Here is a 19,409-nt window from a genome sequence, read left to right on the forward strand (position 1 = left end):
AGAGCTCGTAATACCTCAGTGCCTATATAACTCTTGCTTTAATGAAACTGCGAATTTATAGTACAAAACAATATTAATTTAAAAGTGCAGTGTAATGAAGTGATAGAATATTACAGAATAATTTGATTCTTCCTTTAGCATTGTCCTTCTTGCTAATAGTGGAACACATCAAGTATTTCGAGCCTCCAGCGTCCGGTTCACCCAGTCTGCAAATGCTGCTTGATTTAATTCTTGCTTTGTAACAAACTCGTGCTCCTAGAAGAAAAGAGATGGCTTGTGAATTAGCTGGAAAAATCACAAGAATTTGTAACTAAGGCAACCAAAAATAAAAAGGCTGCATGCTAAGAAAGTAATTATACACTTTACTCTTTCAGACTCTCTGGGAATAATGCTACACAAAGTACTGCTAAGAACACTCATATATTCTCAGCACTAACCAGTAGTTTAGTCAAATTCTCTCTATCTGTGGGTTCCTTTTGTAAACTGTGGGGAGAGAAGTCTGTCAAACAGTCTGTCAAACAACAAACAATGAACTGCAATTTACTAATTCTCAAGTGTGGGAAGAAAAGTTTTACAATACACAAAAGGATACATTCTACACTGGTAAACAACTTTCAAACGCCTTACCATTTTTCAACAAGCTTTCGCAGATCTGGAGGAAAATAATTGTCAGGTAATCGAGGAGGTGCCTGGGTAAAAACACACACAAATTATTGACCACAATAAAGGAACACTATCAAAACAATGAGTACATATCAAAATAATTCTTACATCCTCCACGACGTGTACCAACATTGCAAATATGGGAACATTTTTATCTGCCTCAGTTGCCGCAGAGTTTTTCTTTGGTCGGGGAGGCACTGACCCAGCCGCAGGCAATTTCATTTCTTCCTCAATCTCAGCATCGCTCAACTTGGGAATGGGAAAACGACCCAGTGCCATCTCAACAAGAGATACACCAAAACTCCATATGTCAGACAGTACTGAATACTTGGTCCCTGAGAGTCTTTCAGGCTACAAACAAACACAAAGAAACATATTTTATTGTTATAGAACACCTTTAATAATAAATTACTTACTGCCATGTAAGACCTTGTTCCCACAAATGAATTTGCCATGGAATCAATGAGTTCACCACTCACACCAAAATCACACAGCTTAATTTCCCCCAAAGTGTTCACTAGAATATTAGATGGCTTCACATCTACAGTATAAAGACCCAATCCATTAGTTATTTCTTATTACTGACAAAGTACCTCTATGAATAATACTGTGATGCTCTCTGAGATAATGTAACCCTGTTAACACCTGTAAAACGAACAATTAAGGATTAAAATTAAATGTGTATATAAAACTTACTGCTACTGAAATGTTTCTGATGACATTCACTGGTATTCTGCCACCTCTTTTCATTATTAGATCCAGAGAGCCCCCATCCTACAACACAGCATTGATAGCTCAACTGTCACTGTTGTAATGTGGTTACCATGTTCTCCATGCATATGGAGATCTCTTTGTCGTGGTTAAAACTGCCAAAGAAGCCGACGATATAAGGAGAGCTACACTTGTGCAAGATGATTAACTCCCTCATGATCTGTGTCCTAACTGACGGCTTGATATCAAGAGTGATCAACTAGAAAATGACATCATATACCGTAACAGTATTTAATATAGAAAGTAAACCTTATATGACAACTTCTGAAGTGTGTAACTATCCCTGTTAATGAGATTGTGAAGTTACTGGACTACACAGGATGGAACCAATAGTTAATGATATAGAGTTCCACTAAGTAATAGTTCCAGCATGTATTTCATGTAAGCCTTACAACTGTGAGTATGAAGGTATACCAAAGAATATTTTGCATACTGATTTAATAGGACCTCACACTATTCATATATGTAATAATTCTAAAAGCAAAAGTTATAACAAAAGACTGTGCTCTGTATCAACTTTGCCAATGTTATTCTTTCCAGCTAGGCAACAGCCAAATGTGTATAGTTTCTCTAGCAGTAGCTAACACTAATGTAAAGTGATTAATAGAAGTGAGACATGTGATTATAAACCACAGCATCCCAACATAGACTGAAAGAGTGGAGGATAGTACAGTGGACTGAGCTGAGCCCATTGGGATTTGGATTAAGTTGTGTTCCAGTATGTAGTCAAAACTCAGATAAGAGAATAGGCCTAGAAGCATTTGAGACATGAACACTTGTCTGCTGCATGGAACACTGTTTTGTGATAGTTCAAACAGTATGGAGTACTTCAGCATTAGTTTTCATTATCTGTTTTAGGGCTAATGGCACCAGTCCAAAGTCGTCAAGTTCCTTATATAGGTTGGGTCTGTTTTATTGTTTTAAACTGTCTGGAATGTGCTGGCATGTCAAATATATTTGTAATAGTTTGTTACAGGTCAGTCTCAGAAGGGCTACTAACACAAGGTCTTGCATTCAAATGAGTGAAAATCTGGGAGTGACAGTGTATGACTACACCATAACTAGTGTTGTGCAAAATATCAATATTTTAGCTAAAAAAATTATCAATACGTTTCAAAACTTTCAATATGATACACATCGTGTGATTTTTATTAACCCTCAGGGTGCCCCAAGGGTTACTGCAGTTGTATTGCGAATTCGTTGTTACCACTTTAACTGCTGCGTACTGTAGGTTAAAACAAGGTGCCATTAGGCTTCTCTTGGTGAGTTTAACAAATGAAATGTGTGGATTATTCCACAAGCTCTTTATTCAAAAGTTGTGGTGATATTTACTGTTTGTCTCGGCCTTCCTCAATTCTTGATGATCTCTCGATGCACAAAAGTGATAGCAATAAATTCTTTTCAACCGTAGTGCACTATATCTAGTGATGCTCCAGTGATTCAGATAAGGGATCGACACACTCGACAAAGCCAGGGACAATATTTCAAGATCTTTAAGATTTCAATATTTCCATAAGATGTTAATTATCATTAACTTGTCCAATTTTACCAGCAATCTCAGGCCAGGATTCTTGTGGGCCCCTCGGATTCAGACTAGAAGCTTCTTAGCTCTTTAAATTAATGAACCTTCATGGATCACGTGGTCGGTAACCCTATATGGTAAAAATAGAGTATGCTATATAAGGGTAATGTCTGACCAGACTAAGTAGTCACACAAAGACTAAGTTAGTATGCTACTTGCTGCAGCTTGTTTTGTGCAAAGTGGAGCCAAAGCTACTGTAAGTTGTTCACTAGCTACAAATTGCACTTTTATACCTGGTTTGTGTGCTAATCAAGGTGATAATTGTCGCCCTGCTATAGAAAACGGGACAAACTGCGAGGCAAAGCCGATCCACGTCTGGCACTATGGATAGTACATCCATATGTTCATTTAATTTCCCTGAGGGCTTTGCACAATAGTACTTCATTTTATTTACTAAGGCTTTACAGCACAAGTGCTGAAGGTCTGTAGTCCTACAGCCTGTTTAAAGAAGCTCCATTAAGTATGTTTGAAAAGGTGTATGTTTGAAAAGGTGTACAATAGAAGTATACACATTATAGTCAATAAGGAAAAACTAGGAGTCAACAAACAATAATCAAAATCAACCAGCTTAGGCAAAATCCTGCATTTTACAGTTAATAGACAAAGACAAAACATCCCGACTGCCCGGCAGACTCCTGTAAGTGTTCAATCATACATTGGATGGCTGCGAGCTCGGGTCCAGTCAATGAAAAGAAGTTTACAAATGCTTGTAGCATCATACAAGCATCAATACCAGCTCATACAATTATTTTGAATCATTCTAAATTTCCTGGTATTGTCCATTACTAAGTAATACTGCCAGAATAATCATCGAGGAAAGAATATTTAATATACCATAAAAACTGTCTCAGAATCTGCTAAATTTTTAGGATGAAATTTTTGAAAAAGCAAAAATGTCTACAAAGCAATTTTCGCATTTTTATGATCCAAAATATTTTGCTGCAGCTACAAACATATCAATAATTTTCATGTCATTATTCACAAAATTCCAGAAAATTTTGTGCCTAGAAAATTTCAGCCTATATGGACATTGTAAAAGGTTCATACATGCACGTAAGCACATACAAATAAAACTACAATTATGCTGACCAATCAACTAGATTATAGCATTGCCTATTTCAATTGTGGGTTTAACTGTCTCAATAGGTAAATGTCTAATTTATCACTTTATAGTTTAAAATATACTTTCAAGAAACCTGTGCATGTTTTGCTTCAGGAATCTTGCCAAAAAATAATGTATCGTAGTACGAAACTTTACAGCGTTCGTGAAGTGAATCATCTATGCACTGGCTTTTATAATGGAGGATGGCAGGTATGATTGTGGGTTTTAATTTTAACACTACATTTCCACACCTGACAAAACTATGATATCTAATAAACCAAATACAACCACTACAGGGTCGGGAGATTATATTGATTGTGGGATTAATCATGATTGTCTTCGAACATCATGATGTTGATAAGTAATATAAATAATCGTGATGTTGTGACATCACATGCAAATGTGTATTAGTATATTCAAAATGGTGGCACATACCACTGTGGAAGAACATGATCTGGAAAACAATCCCAATACAGTTCATAAATCTTACTATGTAGTTTAAAGCTTACCTGTTGAATCTAAGGATACATTATTTTACTGTTTGTACTAAAGTGTAACTGCCTACGACCTTAATTGTGTCGAATACAATTTCGCCTTTATTAAATAATTCATATAAAGTTGTGCATGCACAATGTTGATGCATGTGAGTGACAACATCATGACAGTTATTATGTTCTTAGGAACAGGTTAATTCTTATGTAGCTTGCAAATGCCATTTGAGTGGTCAAAACAGGTACATGCGTATAACCAAGAATTAATAATAGTGGAGAGGAGAGTGTCTAACACAATACAGAGCCTCTAAAAAATGATTCAGCGTGATTCAAAGGGATTCTCTCAGATGTGTTAACAAGTGCACACTGCCAGAAAAAGGAAATGTGATGATTGCACATGGGAAGAACAAAGAAATGTGATGATTAAAGCAATCTTCACATATAGAATATACTACAAATCACAGAAATATACAGAGGAATCCCTTTGAATCATTTGTAGAGGCTCTGTATTGTGTTGGACACTTTCCTCTCAATTATTAACTCTTGGTATAACTAAGTCACTAAAAACTAAGTCACGAATAAAAATTCTGATTGCTTGCTATGCATTTTTACAATTATTTATCTTGGAGATCTTGGACTGATCAAAATGTCCTAACTCCAAACTGTCTCAATAGGTAAATGTTAAAATCTATCATTACCCTAAAGCGTTTACCGTATCAATGATCGCCTAGTAACCATTGCTAAGCAACCATTTGGTTGCCATGCCTTTGTTACTGTTCTTTCAAGAAACCAGTGCATATATATATTGCTTGCCAAAAAATAATTTATCATATTGCAGAACAAATGAAGTAAAACATTTGTTTATAATGGAGGATGGCAGGTATAATTGTGTGCTTTAATTTTAACACTACATTTCCACACCTGACAGAAGTTAATAGATTAATGTAGTACAAAATACTAACTATAAAACTGGATCCACTATCACAATTTTTCTGGCATTGTGTGTAAAGCATAATGATGTATGAACAGCGTTCTAATGGCTATTAGCCCATGTTATTAAAACCACTAACCAGGCCAAAAATCTTTAGAATTTTATTTTTGTCCTTTTAAGAATTAACCCTTAAACCTGCGTAGAACTTTTGGGAAATGCGTACTTATCCATTACAAGTATACATGGCAACTTTAAATGGAGGTAAATTGACTTCTACAGCCTAAAACTAAACATTGGTCAAAAGCCTGTTTACTGGGCTAGTTTAAATGAACACTGTAACTACAAAGACTTACTTGTTATAAAGCGTTGATGGAAAATTTATCTTCTAGCCACATGTTTAGCTTCGATTGTGGGTTTAATCATGTGAGTCATATATGGCCTGATAGATAATTTAATGGAGAAACGAGCACTGTTTGTTTCCAGTTGATAGAAGCAACCACTATTAGGTTATGGATCAGTTTATAAATGTATGTAAAGGGTTTGCGTGTTTCTTTGCTGGAAGGCTGCTTACACAGCAAGTTTTTGTCTGAGACTTTATTTAGCATTGGGTAAAACCCTAGGTACCATTTTAATCCTTATTACATCACAAGTAGAATAGCATAAATTACGTAGCAATAGGAACTGTGCTGCAAAAGTTACAGAGCTTTGTTGAAGACATGCGTATTAGATTCAGTTGTCTGGATTATGCTGGTTTAAGGGTTAAGAGAAGCATTAAGAGTACACATTACCAGGTCTACAAGACATCTGCCTCTGTAGTGGTTGAGTTAACTATTACTTGGATTATTAAATATCATGGTTTCGCTATTGGGACAGTAAGTTATTATATTACATAATTTATATAAGTTATTCACCTATTTAAATCTAGTTGTCTTTTTAGTGCTGTTCCGTGGTCTGCTCAATGGCTAACATGTGGTGGGTAGAAATATGCATCCACGCATTACTCAAACAATTATATTGCTCATCATTTGAAGGTTTAGTAACTGTCAACTAGTCAAAACTTAGCAACTACACTGACTAAACTGTAAGCCCAAGCCAACAACTAAACGCTCCGTGTCGCTCAGTATAACAAGTCAGTATTGAACTGGTTGGGCATCAAAGCCATGAGCAAACTGCATTCCCATGATATTTCCCGGGCAATATGTGAGTTAAACCCTGAGTGGCACCTTTGAACACCCATGCTAAAGTGGTATATAAGTTGTTAAAGATTTATAATTTACTATCAAAACTTTATGCTAATGCTACTACAAAGTGAGATGGAGATTAAGGCCAATTGTCTCTTAGGTGGTCCTGTTAATCAGGCGTGACCACACATGATAAAACTTGTTGCTGAGAAAGTTACATGACTATGGGATAGGTGTTCAGTGATGCCATATATGTGAATGGAAGAAACCTTGTAGTGATACATGAAGTTACTGGAAACACTCCAGTCAACTGTTATACTCATTTGTACATGCAGTAAAATAATTTGCAAGGAAGCACTAATGCGCAGTTCTGAAAAACCTTTGGACATTGCTCCACTGATGTAGGATGTATTGTCAATGATACACATTATTACTTACATGTCATAGAAATCAAAGTATTTTACGTAGTCCCAAAAGATTTGAACACAACTTTTTATACAAAAAATAAGGACAACACAGTAAGTATCTGTTAAGGAATATTTTGTATTTGAATAGTAAAATTGATACTTGAATGCTCGTTAAGATCACATAACGCATCATTTATCAGCTCATGTGATGCATTTATCGTCAAGAAGGATTTCAAATTTAATGCACAACAATTGGCAGGAATATTACAATTTTGTGTGTATCATTACTGTTTCTACAAAATGCTGCTTTTGGTGGGTATTCGAACACTAAAATCTACTCTCATTTTAGCCCTACAAAACACCACTCAGTTAGCATAACTGTAGTCCTTTTAACAGAAGTACCTTCAAATTAATTGTTTAGAAATTGGATTTTTCCAAAAACAGGGCTTAGAAACTTTTATAGAAATGCCAAAAACGAGGATTAGAAACTTACGTAGAAAAAAAGCATCAAGTTGGATTCAGATCCAGTACCCTTGGCTAATACACTAACAATAAAAGTAACACAAGTTTAATTATCGTAGAAGGCCACTGATCACAAAATATAGCCTTTGTAGTAAAAATGTTTGTAGGGGTGTGAATGGGGGTTACTATTCAGTGGACTGGACTACTGGACTGGAACACTGGACTGGACTACTGGACTGACATATTTTTGGTTCCTGCACTGAGACAGAAGTCTGGCAGCGAGACTAGCTTGCTTGCTCCTCAAGCTTGCTCTAAGGATATAACTCGAAGGATACCATCTACTGGCTAGTTCATTGCTGATTAACTATTGCTGTCACAATCAATTCCCTGCACTACCTACAGCATTACTACACACCAGGGTAAGAAATAAGTATTGTATAGTGGCATAATGAACAGTAGCGAAATTATTAAGATAAGAGACAGTTTTCGCATATTCCGTTGTTCGTCTTCAGCATTTAGAAGTGGGCTGCAGGTGCCATAAGGGTGCTTACTAGCAAGACTCCGTAAATCCAACCATAGAATGTGCAAAAACCAAAAATATGTCAGTCCAGTAGTCCAGTCCAGTGTTCCAGTCCAGTGTTCCAGTCCAGTACCAGTCCACTGAATAGTAACCCCCGGTGTGAATCACCAAGCAAAACCAACTATATCACCTATCAGTTGAAAAAGATATTACGATACGATAAATATCATGAGATTGTGCTGTATTATGATAAAATTGTTTATTTTTTGAAAATAAGTTTTAGAGTCTACTCATTATACACAATTAGTGTGTATAAACAGTTCTACATGATGTAACCACAATTAATACTTCTTGACTTCACATGTGCACTTAGCTGTACAACAGTTAAAATTTATTTAATCAGCTATTTTTGCATTAATTAAAATCATGCTTTGTGATCCAACGAGTACAACTATCATGATATGAAATTTTTAATATTAAATCACAATAGCAAATTTTGTGTCGATATATATATATATATTATCACGATATCAATAAATATCACATCAGTAGCAAGTGATTGTTATTCTGGTAGACAGGTAATGATAGGTTGGTGGTTTAAAAAATGGATGATGACTGCAAATGGCATCCGCAAAGGGTCACCAGTCAGGGTATAACCTCACAAAGTGCACGCACGCATGCACGTACGCATGCACACACACACACTACACACAGTCTCTACTAGCCTGTACACCAGTCCCTAACCTTCACACAGTAACAGACTCATGTGGCACAGTCAGGCCTGAGGGCTGTCAGATAACTAATTATTAACCATAGAGTAGGGTAAGACAGTATACCAATATACCATTCGTATCACAATAAAACATGAGACATTGGCCTAATGTATTTTGCGGACAGGACTCATGGACTGAGCTGGAAACAGCTTCTTAACAACAATAATCCAGGCATTATCTATCTCTTGTAACACTGAAGACGCCATTATCAAGCTTAAACTGCTGGTACTGCTCTTACTTACAAGTAACAAAGGTTGTATGTGCATTAGAATATGTATAACAGTAGTCAAGCTATATAGTTTTGTAGGGTGGCATGACTTTTCTATACGGTCAAGCCATAATTATAGTAAATATAGTACAGTATACACCTACAGATTGGTATAAACTTACTATTTGATATTGAATAGGCAGGAGGCATTAGACTACAGTGGAACCTTTCTATTACGGACATTTTGGGACCCAGAATTTTTGGCCACAGGCACTTTTTGCTGTAATATAGAAGTTTCCCTTCATAGGTAAAAAATGTATAGACCAGACCTGTTGGGACCTGATATTTTGTCCTTATTATTCTACTGTGTCCTACGGGTAATTTGTTAAGAGAGGTTCCACTGTATGTAGCTATCCAACTACTGGCTCATCACTAGCCAAAGGCTAAACTTTAGTGCTAAATACTGGAGCAACAAAGGAATAAATCTTTGCTACAACAATAGCCTCTATCACTACTAGTACGCACAAGTACACACGAGAGTACACATTTTGTAAATATTCTAATAAATTGGTGTACGTACGACCTTATAATGAAGAGCAGTACCAGCAGTTAAAAATCAATAATGGTGTTTCCAACATTACAAGAGGTAGACAATGCCTGCTCCCACAGTATGGTTCTCTACAAGGGTCACTTTGTGATCGCATGCTACCCGAGGACTCATATGCTTTATTTTGCTTTTGTCTTGTTTTGTACACTTTCTGTTCTATTTTGTACATCTTTCATCACTAATGATGGTTCCCTCCCATTGTATTATTGTTAAAAAGCTGTTTCCAGTTCTCAATGAGTCCAGTCCGTGAAATACATACATAACAGCATATTGAGGCTATTTTTATTGTTAAAAGCATCGACATGCAAAATACAGCTAAATTTCATTTTGAGACTCTGAGCTTTGAGTGCTATACTTCTTGTATAACATAAGCTTTAACTTTTATAGAGTGCCTTCTTCAACCTGAGGATGTAATAAGGTTACTTTTTGCTTGAAAGCATGGGTGGATATAGGCTACCTTGATGAATGCTTCAGTTCATAATATATTTTCTGTATACTGTAAAAATCGATTTTATTACAGTACATTAAGTTACCTTCTGCTGTTATCTTGTACATTAGCAGCTGTTAATCAAAACTGTCAGCATATTAGTATAGCGGCATAGCCCCCAAAATTGGCAATATTGTGCACTTTTTCATAAAGCCATGAAACTTTCCACATAATAGTACTCCTCATGACATGCATTTTTAGATATAGAACCATCGCTGAGTTGACCTTTGGTGACTTTTACGGTCATTTTTGTACAGAAAATTGATCCTTTTTGTCTTTAACTTCCTGAGGCAATAATTAACTTGTTAAAACATGGTACTAAACAAAAATCTTGCTGATAGAAGCAACTTGGTTTTTATTTAAAGTCAATTGGTGATTTCATTACAAAGTTGTGATCATTTTTACTAGCTGCAAAATTTGATAAATTTACCTGTCCTCGAGGTGTGAATTACCTGTGGGCAAATGATTATGTATAAATTTATCAAATTTTTCAACTAATAAAAATACTCTTAACTTAAGAATGAATTCACCTATTGACTTCAAATAAAAACCAAGTTGCTTCTATCAGCAAGATCTTATTTTGGTACCATGTTTTAACAAGTTAATTATTGCCTCAGGGAGTTAAATACAAAAATGATCAATTTTCTGTACAAAAATGGCTGTAAAGGTCACCAAAGGTCGAATCAGCGATGGCACTATATCTAAAAATACATGTATTGAGGAGTACCATTTATGTGGAAAGTTTCATGGCTTTATGAAAAAGTGCATGATTTCTTTGGTTGTGCCACTATACCATATGTGTCCACAAGACCTGGAACACTACTACTAAACTATGCTTTCAAATTCAAGGTGTTGTTCTAAGAAACAATATGAATTTTGTTTGAAGTGAATAGCTTGCTCCACTGCAAAGTTATGATTACTCTTTCTGCTGTCTACAACTATAATTCCAAGAATATTCTCACAGTTTTTCCAATGTGTCAAGATGTCAATTATTATGATAAATGGAACTCTCATAATAAATTACCCCTACCATGCAAGTTTTAATGTAGCTATAGCAACAAATGACAGTAAACATTAAATCTTACTAAACAGTAAACATAGTAACAGTCTTTAACTATGTCAGAAAGAGTAGGCTACCTATGGAACAGTTTCCATGACAACAACACATGAGATACCAACCAACTGATAACTTAATACCATAACACAAATTACACAATTAACAGTGTGCAGTTACCTTGCGAGCCATGATCACTCCAGTTGGTTTATGCTTTACTTTCAGTACAGCACCACCACTGCCATAACCAAGCTCTTCTAGACGTTCAAAGTCATCATTTCGAAGGTCACCAGATTTTATCACTTGACTTTTCAATTCCAGGAATTGCTTCATGTTGCCACGTTGTTCATCGTTGATGCTCACATCAGCCATTAACTTAGCAAGATGGTTCTCCACACTACAAGAGTTAAAATTATTACTTTTAGAAGAATATTTATTAGTTCACTTCCTTATGACATTATAACCACATGGGTCATGTATGCAAACAGGATCAAGGGGCATGACCAATGCAGTTAAATTGTTGGTAAAACCTCTATTTTTCTGGTATCACATGTGAAAAGTTTAGGAAGGAGCCATTCTATCACAAATAACAAAAGGTGAACCAGCTATTTCTAGCACAATGATGGTTAATTAATCTGCAGTGAAATCTACCTCTCTGCATATGATATTTCCAAAGCAGATTTTGCAGCAGTGGTAAATTTTGAAGGTTTTAAATTTCAAAGAGTGTTCATTTTGAAGTTTGGGTGGATTTCAGGAAATTTGCGTCACAAATAATATATTCCAAAACTGATTTACTGAGCCCACCCTTGTGTATTGGACTGGCAGGTGAAACAAATATTAATCAGCCACCTGCTCGATTGTATCTACACTAGAATACCATATTTGACTGGTTAATAGCCACCCCCGGATAGTAACCATACCACAGCCTAGGATAATTGTCATAATAGCCGCCCTCGGATAACAGCCACGGCTTGTATCTGAATATACCGGTACAAGTGTTGATAAGACATGTTTGAAGCAGAAACCTGACAAAGGAGTTGTTTTAAGCCAGAAAACAATGTTTTAGAGAGAATTTAAAATGAATGATACTATTGAAAGATGATTAAAACAAGGTCAATCACTCGTGAATCCATATAAACACTGCAGGCTGCTGCCACACAAGCCCATAGTAGCTGCCTTCGCATAGTAGCCACAGGGTTTTCCTTGGTTAAAATTATAGTAGCCACGGCTATTAACTGGTCAAATACAGTAGCTGCTAACTCCCAAAAATGGCCATTCTAGATTAGCTGTTTACTGGCTACTGATGCAGTAAACAGCTAATACAATCACTAATACTCAAGAGTGAATGTGTGTGTGGACATTTATTTTCAAACGACAACAGGAATTTATTATTGAAGAGAAGGGCATCCTTTTTCAAAATCTTTGTACATAATTGTTGTTCTATATGTACAAGTACACAGGAATTTTCAACTAGAGTAGGGACCATAGCAGATCGATAAAAGTATTGAAACAAGCTGGGGTAGTGCACGATATTAAATCACAGTAAAACAATAAGAAGTGTTATATCCCTACTGTGCTCATGATACCATAATGGAAATGCACAGTAGGGATATAATACTTCTTATTGTTTTACTGTGATTTAATATCGTGCACTACTCCAATTTGTTTCAGTACTTTTTATCGATCTGCTATGGTCCCTACTCTAGCTGAAAATTCCAAATTCTTCTGTGTACTTGTTTGTTAACTTTTTTTGTAAATAATTATTATGACTGGTGAACCCACATATACCGCATCTGAAATGGCACCACGTGCCCCAATTATCGTCTGAAAAGTGAAGTATCCATTATGCTTTGTTGTCGGCTATGTTCAACCCGTTACACAGCAGTACGAATCAAGAACTGTTTCAAAAGCACCTCTGCTATCAAAATAGCTACTATGACAAATACGAACAATTTCCATTACGAAGGGAAGCCATCACGTGCTATCGCCAAATTGACACTTTTTACTGTCAGCAAAGATGAATGGGACACAAAGAAGGACACTGGTAAGTCCATGAAGAATGCATTGTACGTACTGCGATATGCCAAAAGGCACCTGTCGGGCCGAAGCGACGTCGAACAGTGAAAAATCAAGCCTGTAGCCTTAGCCATTATCGAGTTACGCTTGTCTGAAGGCATCAGTCAGTCAGTCAGTTGAAAATTCCGTTAAATAAACTATTTTTAAAATTCCGTAGCAACTTGTTGAAAGAGTTTAGAGTCGATCTGAAAGCTTGTATGGGTTTAGTTTTACCTAACCAATACTGCCTCATCATCGTCAGGGGAAATTGAGGCTGTTTTTTGGGTGATATTATTTCGTGGGCCACGCCTACTCCTTTGTGGTCCCTACTATACAGTTACTATCGTACTGTATGATTCTCTGAGCTTCACCACGTGCTACCACTATTAATGTACCTATCAACATTAAGCCTCACTACCCCCTTCCCAGGATTTGAGGATTTTGGCCCAATTTAATCTGAAATTACTAGTAGAGAACATTTGACCCAGGGTTTTTGATAAGTATTTTAACTCTGAGCCAAACTAGACATCTACTACTCCACCAGCAGTGTACCACTGAACCAATCAGCTTTTGTTTGATGTGTATGTCACAAAGCTGAACTAGTGCTAAGAAAGGAGCACCATATTGCCTTATCGAATACCACTGACCATTCAAAAATTTTGGCATTTGCAAGCTACATAAGAATTAACCTGCTTCCTAAAGTGTATCATAGCCATGCTACGTGGGGATTTGAACACTAGCCATGGCACGGGTGGAGAATTTGACTTTTAAAAAATTCAAATCCCCACTATGCCTGTACATGGTATTGATAGGTGCATAAGTAGTCCTTGAATGAACATTGATCTCGCAGGTAATTAAGCATGCTCACCATATTATACTGTCATAAAAGTAATTAATCCTGCAACTCTATAAAATGCACACCAAGATTTCCCCGATTGCTACAATACACTGGTACCAGACTAGCCGTCCTATTTATAAACTTACTCTTTTAACGTGGTCCCTGTATTTGGTGCATCTGGAGTGTCGATACCTACGGGAGATACTGCTTCTAAATTGATATTAATCGGTTTCTTCTTAATCTTTCCACCCTCACTCATCGTCAGGCAGTTTTTAAAACGTCAACCAGCAAAACAGTATAATCCCTCTCTGTTCTAAAGCCTATCGCTTATCCGTCAAAAATTTAATTTTGGACTGACAGTGGGCATTATGAAAACAAAGAAATTATGTAATTAGAAATAAACATGATCGTTTCGTCCAATTGCAATTCTGCATACTCCAACCTGCAATTAACCCATTTAAAAATCATAGACGAAATACACCAGAACAACTTAGCAATAACATCTCGACACTTTTCTGCCTCTGCTTTCTCTAAGGCTGTGATTGTATCTTCAATTTCATCAAGTTCTTCTTGTGACGGTGGATGGTCATTGTGGAGTAACTGTGTCCTCTTGGTCTCATAGTCACTATACTTTTCCAGTAACTTTCTACAAAAGATGCATATGACATGTAGTGACGAAGCAGCAAAGGTTCCCAGCCATACTTGTTTTCTTCATTGTGTTGTATTCTTCTTGTCATCATATTTCCTAACGCCTGCAGAGATACATGCAAGGTGCACAATCAATTAGCCATGCCCACCTTGTAGCACTGGTCTAGCAAGCTTCTAGCCAATCGTTGCAAATTGACTGAAAATAAATAAACAGTCTTTGAAGTCTCCCCTGAACGAGGTATCTCCTAATATAACAATGTATAAGGTTACACTGAAACTCAACACTACCGTGCTTACTTGTAATGTTAAATATTTCTCAGCCACTAGTGAATACAAAATGGCCTTCACCTCTTTTGTTGGTATCATGGCCATTTCAGCTACCTACGAACCATCAATGACACAGGAAATTGAAGTGGCTAACAAACACCTGCTTCTGCTCAAGAGATTTCTTCATTAGTAACAATCTAAATATCCGATAACTCTTGGAACCAAATCTGATGGGTATGACAATCACACTTGTAGCATTATACTATAGGCTAACTTTTCTCGGACTATAGACTCGATGGTTGACTGGCACAACATGGTATCCAAATGTTTGTAGTCTTAAAGAAGAGAACCATTACAACATTATAATGTTGTGGTGAACTTACTAATAGAGTAAGTACCGCCACCACTGTCACCACATTTACCCAGTACATTAATCTGTGAGGACAGTTTATGGGTTATTGGATACAACATCTCGTTGGTTAACCTTATGGTCTGTCAACAAGGACAGGTACTGGTCCAACACTTCAGCAGACAAGTTGATTTCTGATGACAGTGTCCTGCTAATGTCCATGTTACTAACCTATCACCAAAAAATACACTCTAATTACTATCGTGACAATATGTTATCCAACGCACATCTTTAGTATTGTAGTGTACACCATCATCTGTAACAACAGTGGCTGCAGTTAGAACAGCTCTCATGACATGTCCAGCAGACTACAACAAGAAGAGAACTTGACATCATGAAATTTATTGGGTGTACAACTGACAGTGTCTATCTTAGTGGCTACTACCTTCACTATGGCCTGCGGGTGGGAGTGATCTTTAACACTGTTAAATGTTTGAAGTGATCGAAACTTGCCTCTACTCTCAAGTAGTGATGAAACCAACTGAAATTGATGCACCAAAATATGCCAGCATCTGGGGGCTATAATAAAGGAAATTATATAAGTACACAAGTTCCCTACGCATACTACACATACTGGTGTAACACACACACACACACACACCTGCAGTGATTCAGCACCATCTTCCCTATATAGACACATATTTTAGAATGAACCAATGTGAAATTATCCCAACCGTTTACTTTTCTTTCTACTAGGGCCGTCTACTTCAAGTCCATCAGTAGATCTCTTTCTTTTGTACTGTATACCTGCAATCAGTCTAGTCACAATCAGTCTATAATGTACTATGTCACCTTCAGTTGGTGGTAGCTGATGATGGCTCACAGTAATAGCATCACTCTCTGAGGAGCTGGGACAGCTAACTCTGTGTAGCACTTTAGCATCAATTAGATCAATGAATTTCTGTTTAACTGCTTCACCAATTTCTAACATAGTGCATGTTGTATTATCCTCTATTATAAGAATGCATCACTTACCTGTTCCATCTCCAGGGCCGGTATCAAGCTTCTCTGAGACTATTTGTACACAACCACTCATCAGATTCTGACCTTGCAATAGCAAATTCTCTACTATCAGCTCTCCAACATCACCAAATGTTACCTGTTAGAAATACATTGACACTACATATTCTATAACTAACTGATGTACCTTAGCTTTGTGTATGAATTTTGCATATCTAGTGAACCACAGGATCCTGTTCATGTCTACATCATACAAGGAGACATTGGCCATCTTGTTGGGGGCAGCCCAGATTAACTGGTGTTGTAGCAGTGAACATAAACACTTCTGCACCTGAGAGAACACAGAGATCAGCCTGTTATTTCTATATCAATACAAAGCCAGGTGTTATCACTTATGTGCAGTTACATCGCACTATTTTTTACACAAACACACTGTCTATTGCCAATGTGAAATTTTCCACATGGCCAAATCAGGGGACATATAGGAGCCCCATAATGATGTTATAAATTTATCCTGTGTCCGTATATGCACCGGATAACTACTTACTGTTGCACGGTCGTATTTACAATCTCGGATGATAGAGTGAAGCGGTCGGGCACCATTTTTCATTAAATATATTCCTACTTGCTCTACTGCATCGCCAAAGTGCTCTCTCAAGATCAGCCCACACAATCTGGTCCTCTCCATGTCGCACGATAGACTCGCGCACTATAACTCAATCCCACAATTAAATAAATTGCTATCTCGTGAAAGAGAGGAGAGATGTTCAGCCAAATTTGGAGCATTATCAGATTAAACGGACTACGATACAATGGGATATGGGCTAGTCCGAGTCGCTGGAGGTTAGATATGTACGTACTGTAGTTCCTCTCACGTGATATATAGTTATGCCTTTTCAGCCATCCTAGCCCTTGCTCTTGTTTGTGTATACTGTTAATCACCTGCCCAAGAATGAAAGTGCAAGGGGCATTCAGTTTAGCCTCTACACCGAGTAGTCCTCAGCTGTTCATGCATTGTGGATCATAGTTGACGTATATAGGATCTCCCTATTTTTATTATGTACTCTTGGATCTATGGTTGACCATAAATACAGGGTGATCTAGAATTTGGCTAGGGAGGTGTACCAGGGTAGTAGGCATATGAAGTAGGGAGGCATAGCCCCCCCCCCCCCCCCCCCCCCCACACACACACACACACAGAAGCTAAAGGTGTTTGATATGTTTCAGGACTAGCACAATTTATTTAACAGCACAAGTGCTGAAGGTCTGTAGGACACCTGGTCCTATGGTCTGGTAAGTGTTTGAGCATAAATTGGATGGCTGCAAGATCAAGGCTACCCAGGTTCAGTCATGGATTTTTCTCCTTTCTGCAACTTTTCTTTTTATCTAGTGACAGCCATCAGTAGTTCAGTTATGTGCAATTGTTATATGCAATGAATGGCACACAAAGGACCATGTGCATTTTGTCAACAAAATTCCTAGCAGATTAAATGGGCACGTGGGATATCATACTCAGGATTCTTAATTCTAAGTGTTACATGTGCTGACTATTCTATTAGAGTGTTTTACTGACTGCTCTATTAGAGTATCTCAAAAAATTTGGAGGGATTCACCACTGGTATACTAGCCTAACCCCTTGACCTAACCTAAATGTGGTGAAACTGTGATTGATCAATGTCTTAGCAGTATCAGCATGTACATAAAGGATCTGAGCCAGGCAAATTTGATTGCTTATCATCTTCAGTATGGAATTTGTATCCGGGTGAAACTTTAAAGCTAATACTTGCATTTTACTGAATTGTTGTGTGGCAAGACACACTGCTGCAACAAACGCGCATGATTTGGCATAATCAATTTTGAGTCATATAAGTGGAAAGTGTCAGGATCAAGGAATTACATATTTTAAAATGAATTCTAATTTTCTACAGATCCCCAGTACCACTGCAATGGAGGTGCAAATGTGGAGGGATGGAGTACCAGCCAAACAATTACAAGAGGAAGAAGAAGCATGGATACTTAAAGAGGGCTAGAACTGAGTCAGGAAGAAGAGTCTTAGAAAGAAGGCTTCTGAAAGGACGAAAGTTTCTATCACATTAAATAAATAATTATTAAGATTGTGTATTTGCCATCCAGAAACATTCTTTGTTTTGCTTCCATTCTGTTTTTCCATCTTCATAAACTTCCTGAAATAAGAATATTGACATACATTACAGAAAGAGATAATTCGTACCTTCTTCCAAATGGGCACTGTTGCCTTGAGTGTGTTTATTGCAAATTCAACAGCTTCGAGTGACTCCTTTCTATGCTTGGATGATATAGCGATGATGACACTGGCCTCTCCCACTGGTACATTTCTACACATACAAATGTGCACACCCACACACATGGAATCAACTAGACTGACCCAGTGCGATGTAACATTGCTATCCCATGTATCACCCACTTGTCCCTAATTGCAGCACATATCTTCTTCATTTCAGATAATGTCTGAGGTTCATAAGCCTCGTATTCTAGTTGTAATACTTTCTTACCCTCAAAATTATCCCTGGTTGTTCCTGGGAAGGTATGGGTTATTACTACACAGTACAACTGAACGGACCAATAAATATTGATGTGGCTCCTATACTGGTATCAGACACTAAGCTGGTTGCTTCTTCAACTGATAAAACATCAGTAGTCAATCTTACAATGTCATTTGTTGTCATAATGCTTAGCTGTGCAGATAGTGTATAAGTTTAATATATACAAATGGGACTCCAACATACCCTCCACTTATTGGTGGAATAATTGCTATCTCATCCCCACTATTAAGAGTGATTGTACTATCTAAGTCAATGTAGGCCTGATTTATGGATAGTATAACGGTGTCTCTTAATATCTGCAGTCTGCAAGCAACTAGATAACGTGCTTTACCCTATTAATCAGTACGAACTTTGGAAAGGTCTTGCAAATGATGTCTAGTACTTCTCTCCCCAAAAGTGGTGTCTGTGGAA

The 19,409-nt window shown here is 37.2% G+C and overlaps 3 protein-coding genes across 4 annotated transcripts; all 3 read right to left on the reverse strand.

Annotated features, from left to right (window-relative positions):
- Positions 1-54: 54 nt before the first annotated feature.
- On the reverse strand, positions 55-14,493 carry LOC136260253 (dual specificity mitogen-activated protein kinase kinase 1-like). Its single transcript, XM_066053928.1, has 10 exons — positions 14,279-14,493; positions 11,420-11,636; positions 1,487-1,633; positions 1,360-1,437; positions 1,257-1,308; positions 1,080-1,204; positions 772-1,014; positions 628-689; positions 438-483; positions 55-255 (listed from the first exon to the last, which is right to left on the reverse strand). Exons 1-10 carry the CDS (start codon positions 14,389-14,391, stop codon positions 169-171), a joined length of 1,170 nt encoding a protein of 389 aa, XP_065910000.1. The 5' UTR covers positions 14,392-14,493; the 3' UTR covers positions 55-168.
- Positions 14,474-17,157, reverse strand: LOC136260251 (DNA-directed RNA polymerase III subunit RPC3-like). 2 transcript variants are annotated; one of them, XM_066053926.1, is made up of 18 exons: positions 16,964-17,156; positions 16,604-16,747; positions 16,432-16,555; positions 16,249-16,380; positions 16,131-16,203; positions 16,058-16,082; positions 15,910-15,975; positions 15,818-15,853; positions 15,684-15,764; positions 15,532-15,627; positions 15,431-15,482; positions 15,322-15,382; positions 15,208-15,274; positions 15,078-15,161; positions 14,930-15,025; positions 14,835-14,884; positions 14,623-14,778; positions 14,474-14,574 (listed from the first exon to the last, which is right to left on the reverse strand). In XM_066053926.1, the coding sequence occupies exons 1-18, from the start codon at positions 17,102-17,104 to the stop codon at positions 14,499-14,501; spliced, it is 1,560 nt and encodes a 519-aa protein (XP_065909998.1). In that variant the 5' UTR covers positions 17,105-17,156; the 3' UTR covers positions 14,474-14,498. The 2 variants fall into 2 exon arrangements, with proteins under 2 accessions (XP_065909998.1, XP_065909997.1); XM_066053925.1 differs by having other exon boundaries at positions 14,474-14,778; positions 16,964-17,157.
- Positions 17,158-18,453: 1,296 nt separating this feature from the next.
- Positions 18,454-19,370, reverse strand: LOC136260256 (molybdopterin synthase catalytic subunit-like). The gene is made up of 6 exons (XM_066053932.1): positions 19,349-19,370; positions 19,182-19,301; positions 19,016-19,130; positions 18,821-18,971; positions 18,647-18,770; positions 18,454-18,599 (listed from the first exon to the last, which is right to left on the reverse strand). Exons 3-6 carry the CDS (start codon positions 19,119-19,121, stop codon positions 18,525-18,527), a joined length of 456 nt encoding a protein of 151 aa, XP_065910004.1. The 5' UTR covers positions 19,122-19,130; positions 19,182-19,301; positions 19,349-19,370; the 3' UTR covers positions 18,454-18,524.
- Between the last annotated feature and the right edge of the window lie 39 nt (positions 19,371-19,409).

The sequence above is a fragment of the Dysidea avara genome, chromosome 7 (assembly GCF_963678975.1).
Source record: "Dysidea avara chromosome 7, odDysAvar1.4, whole genome shotgun sequence".
Taxonomy (NCBI): domain Eukaryota; kingdom Metazoa; phylum Porifera; class Demospongiae; order Dictyoceratida; family Dysideidae; genus Dysidea; species Dysidea avara.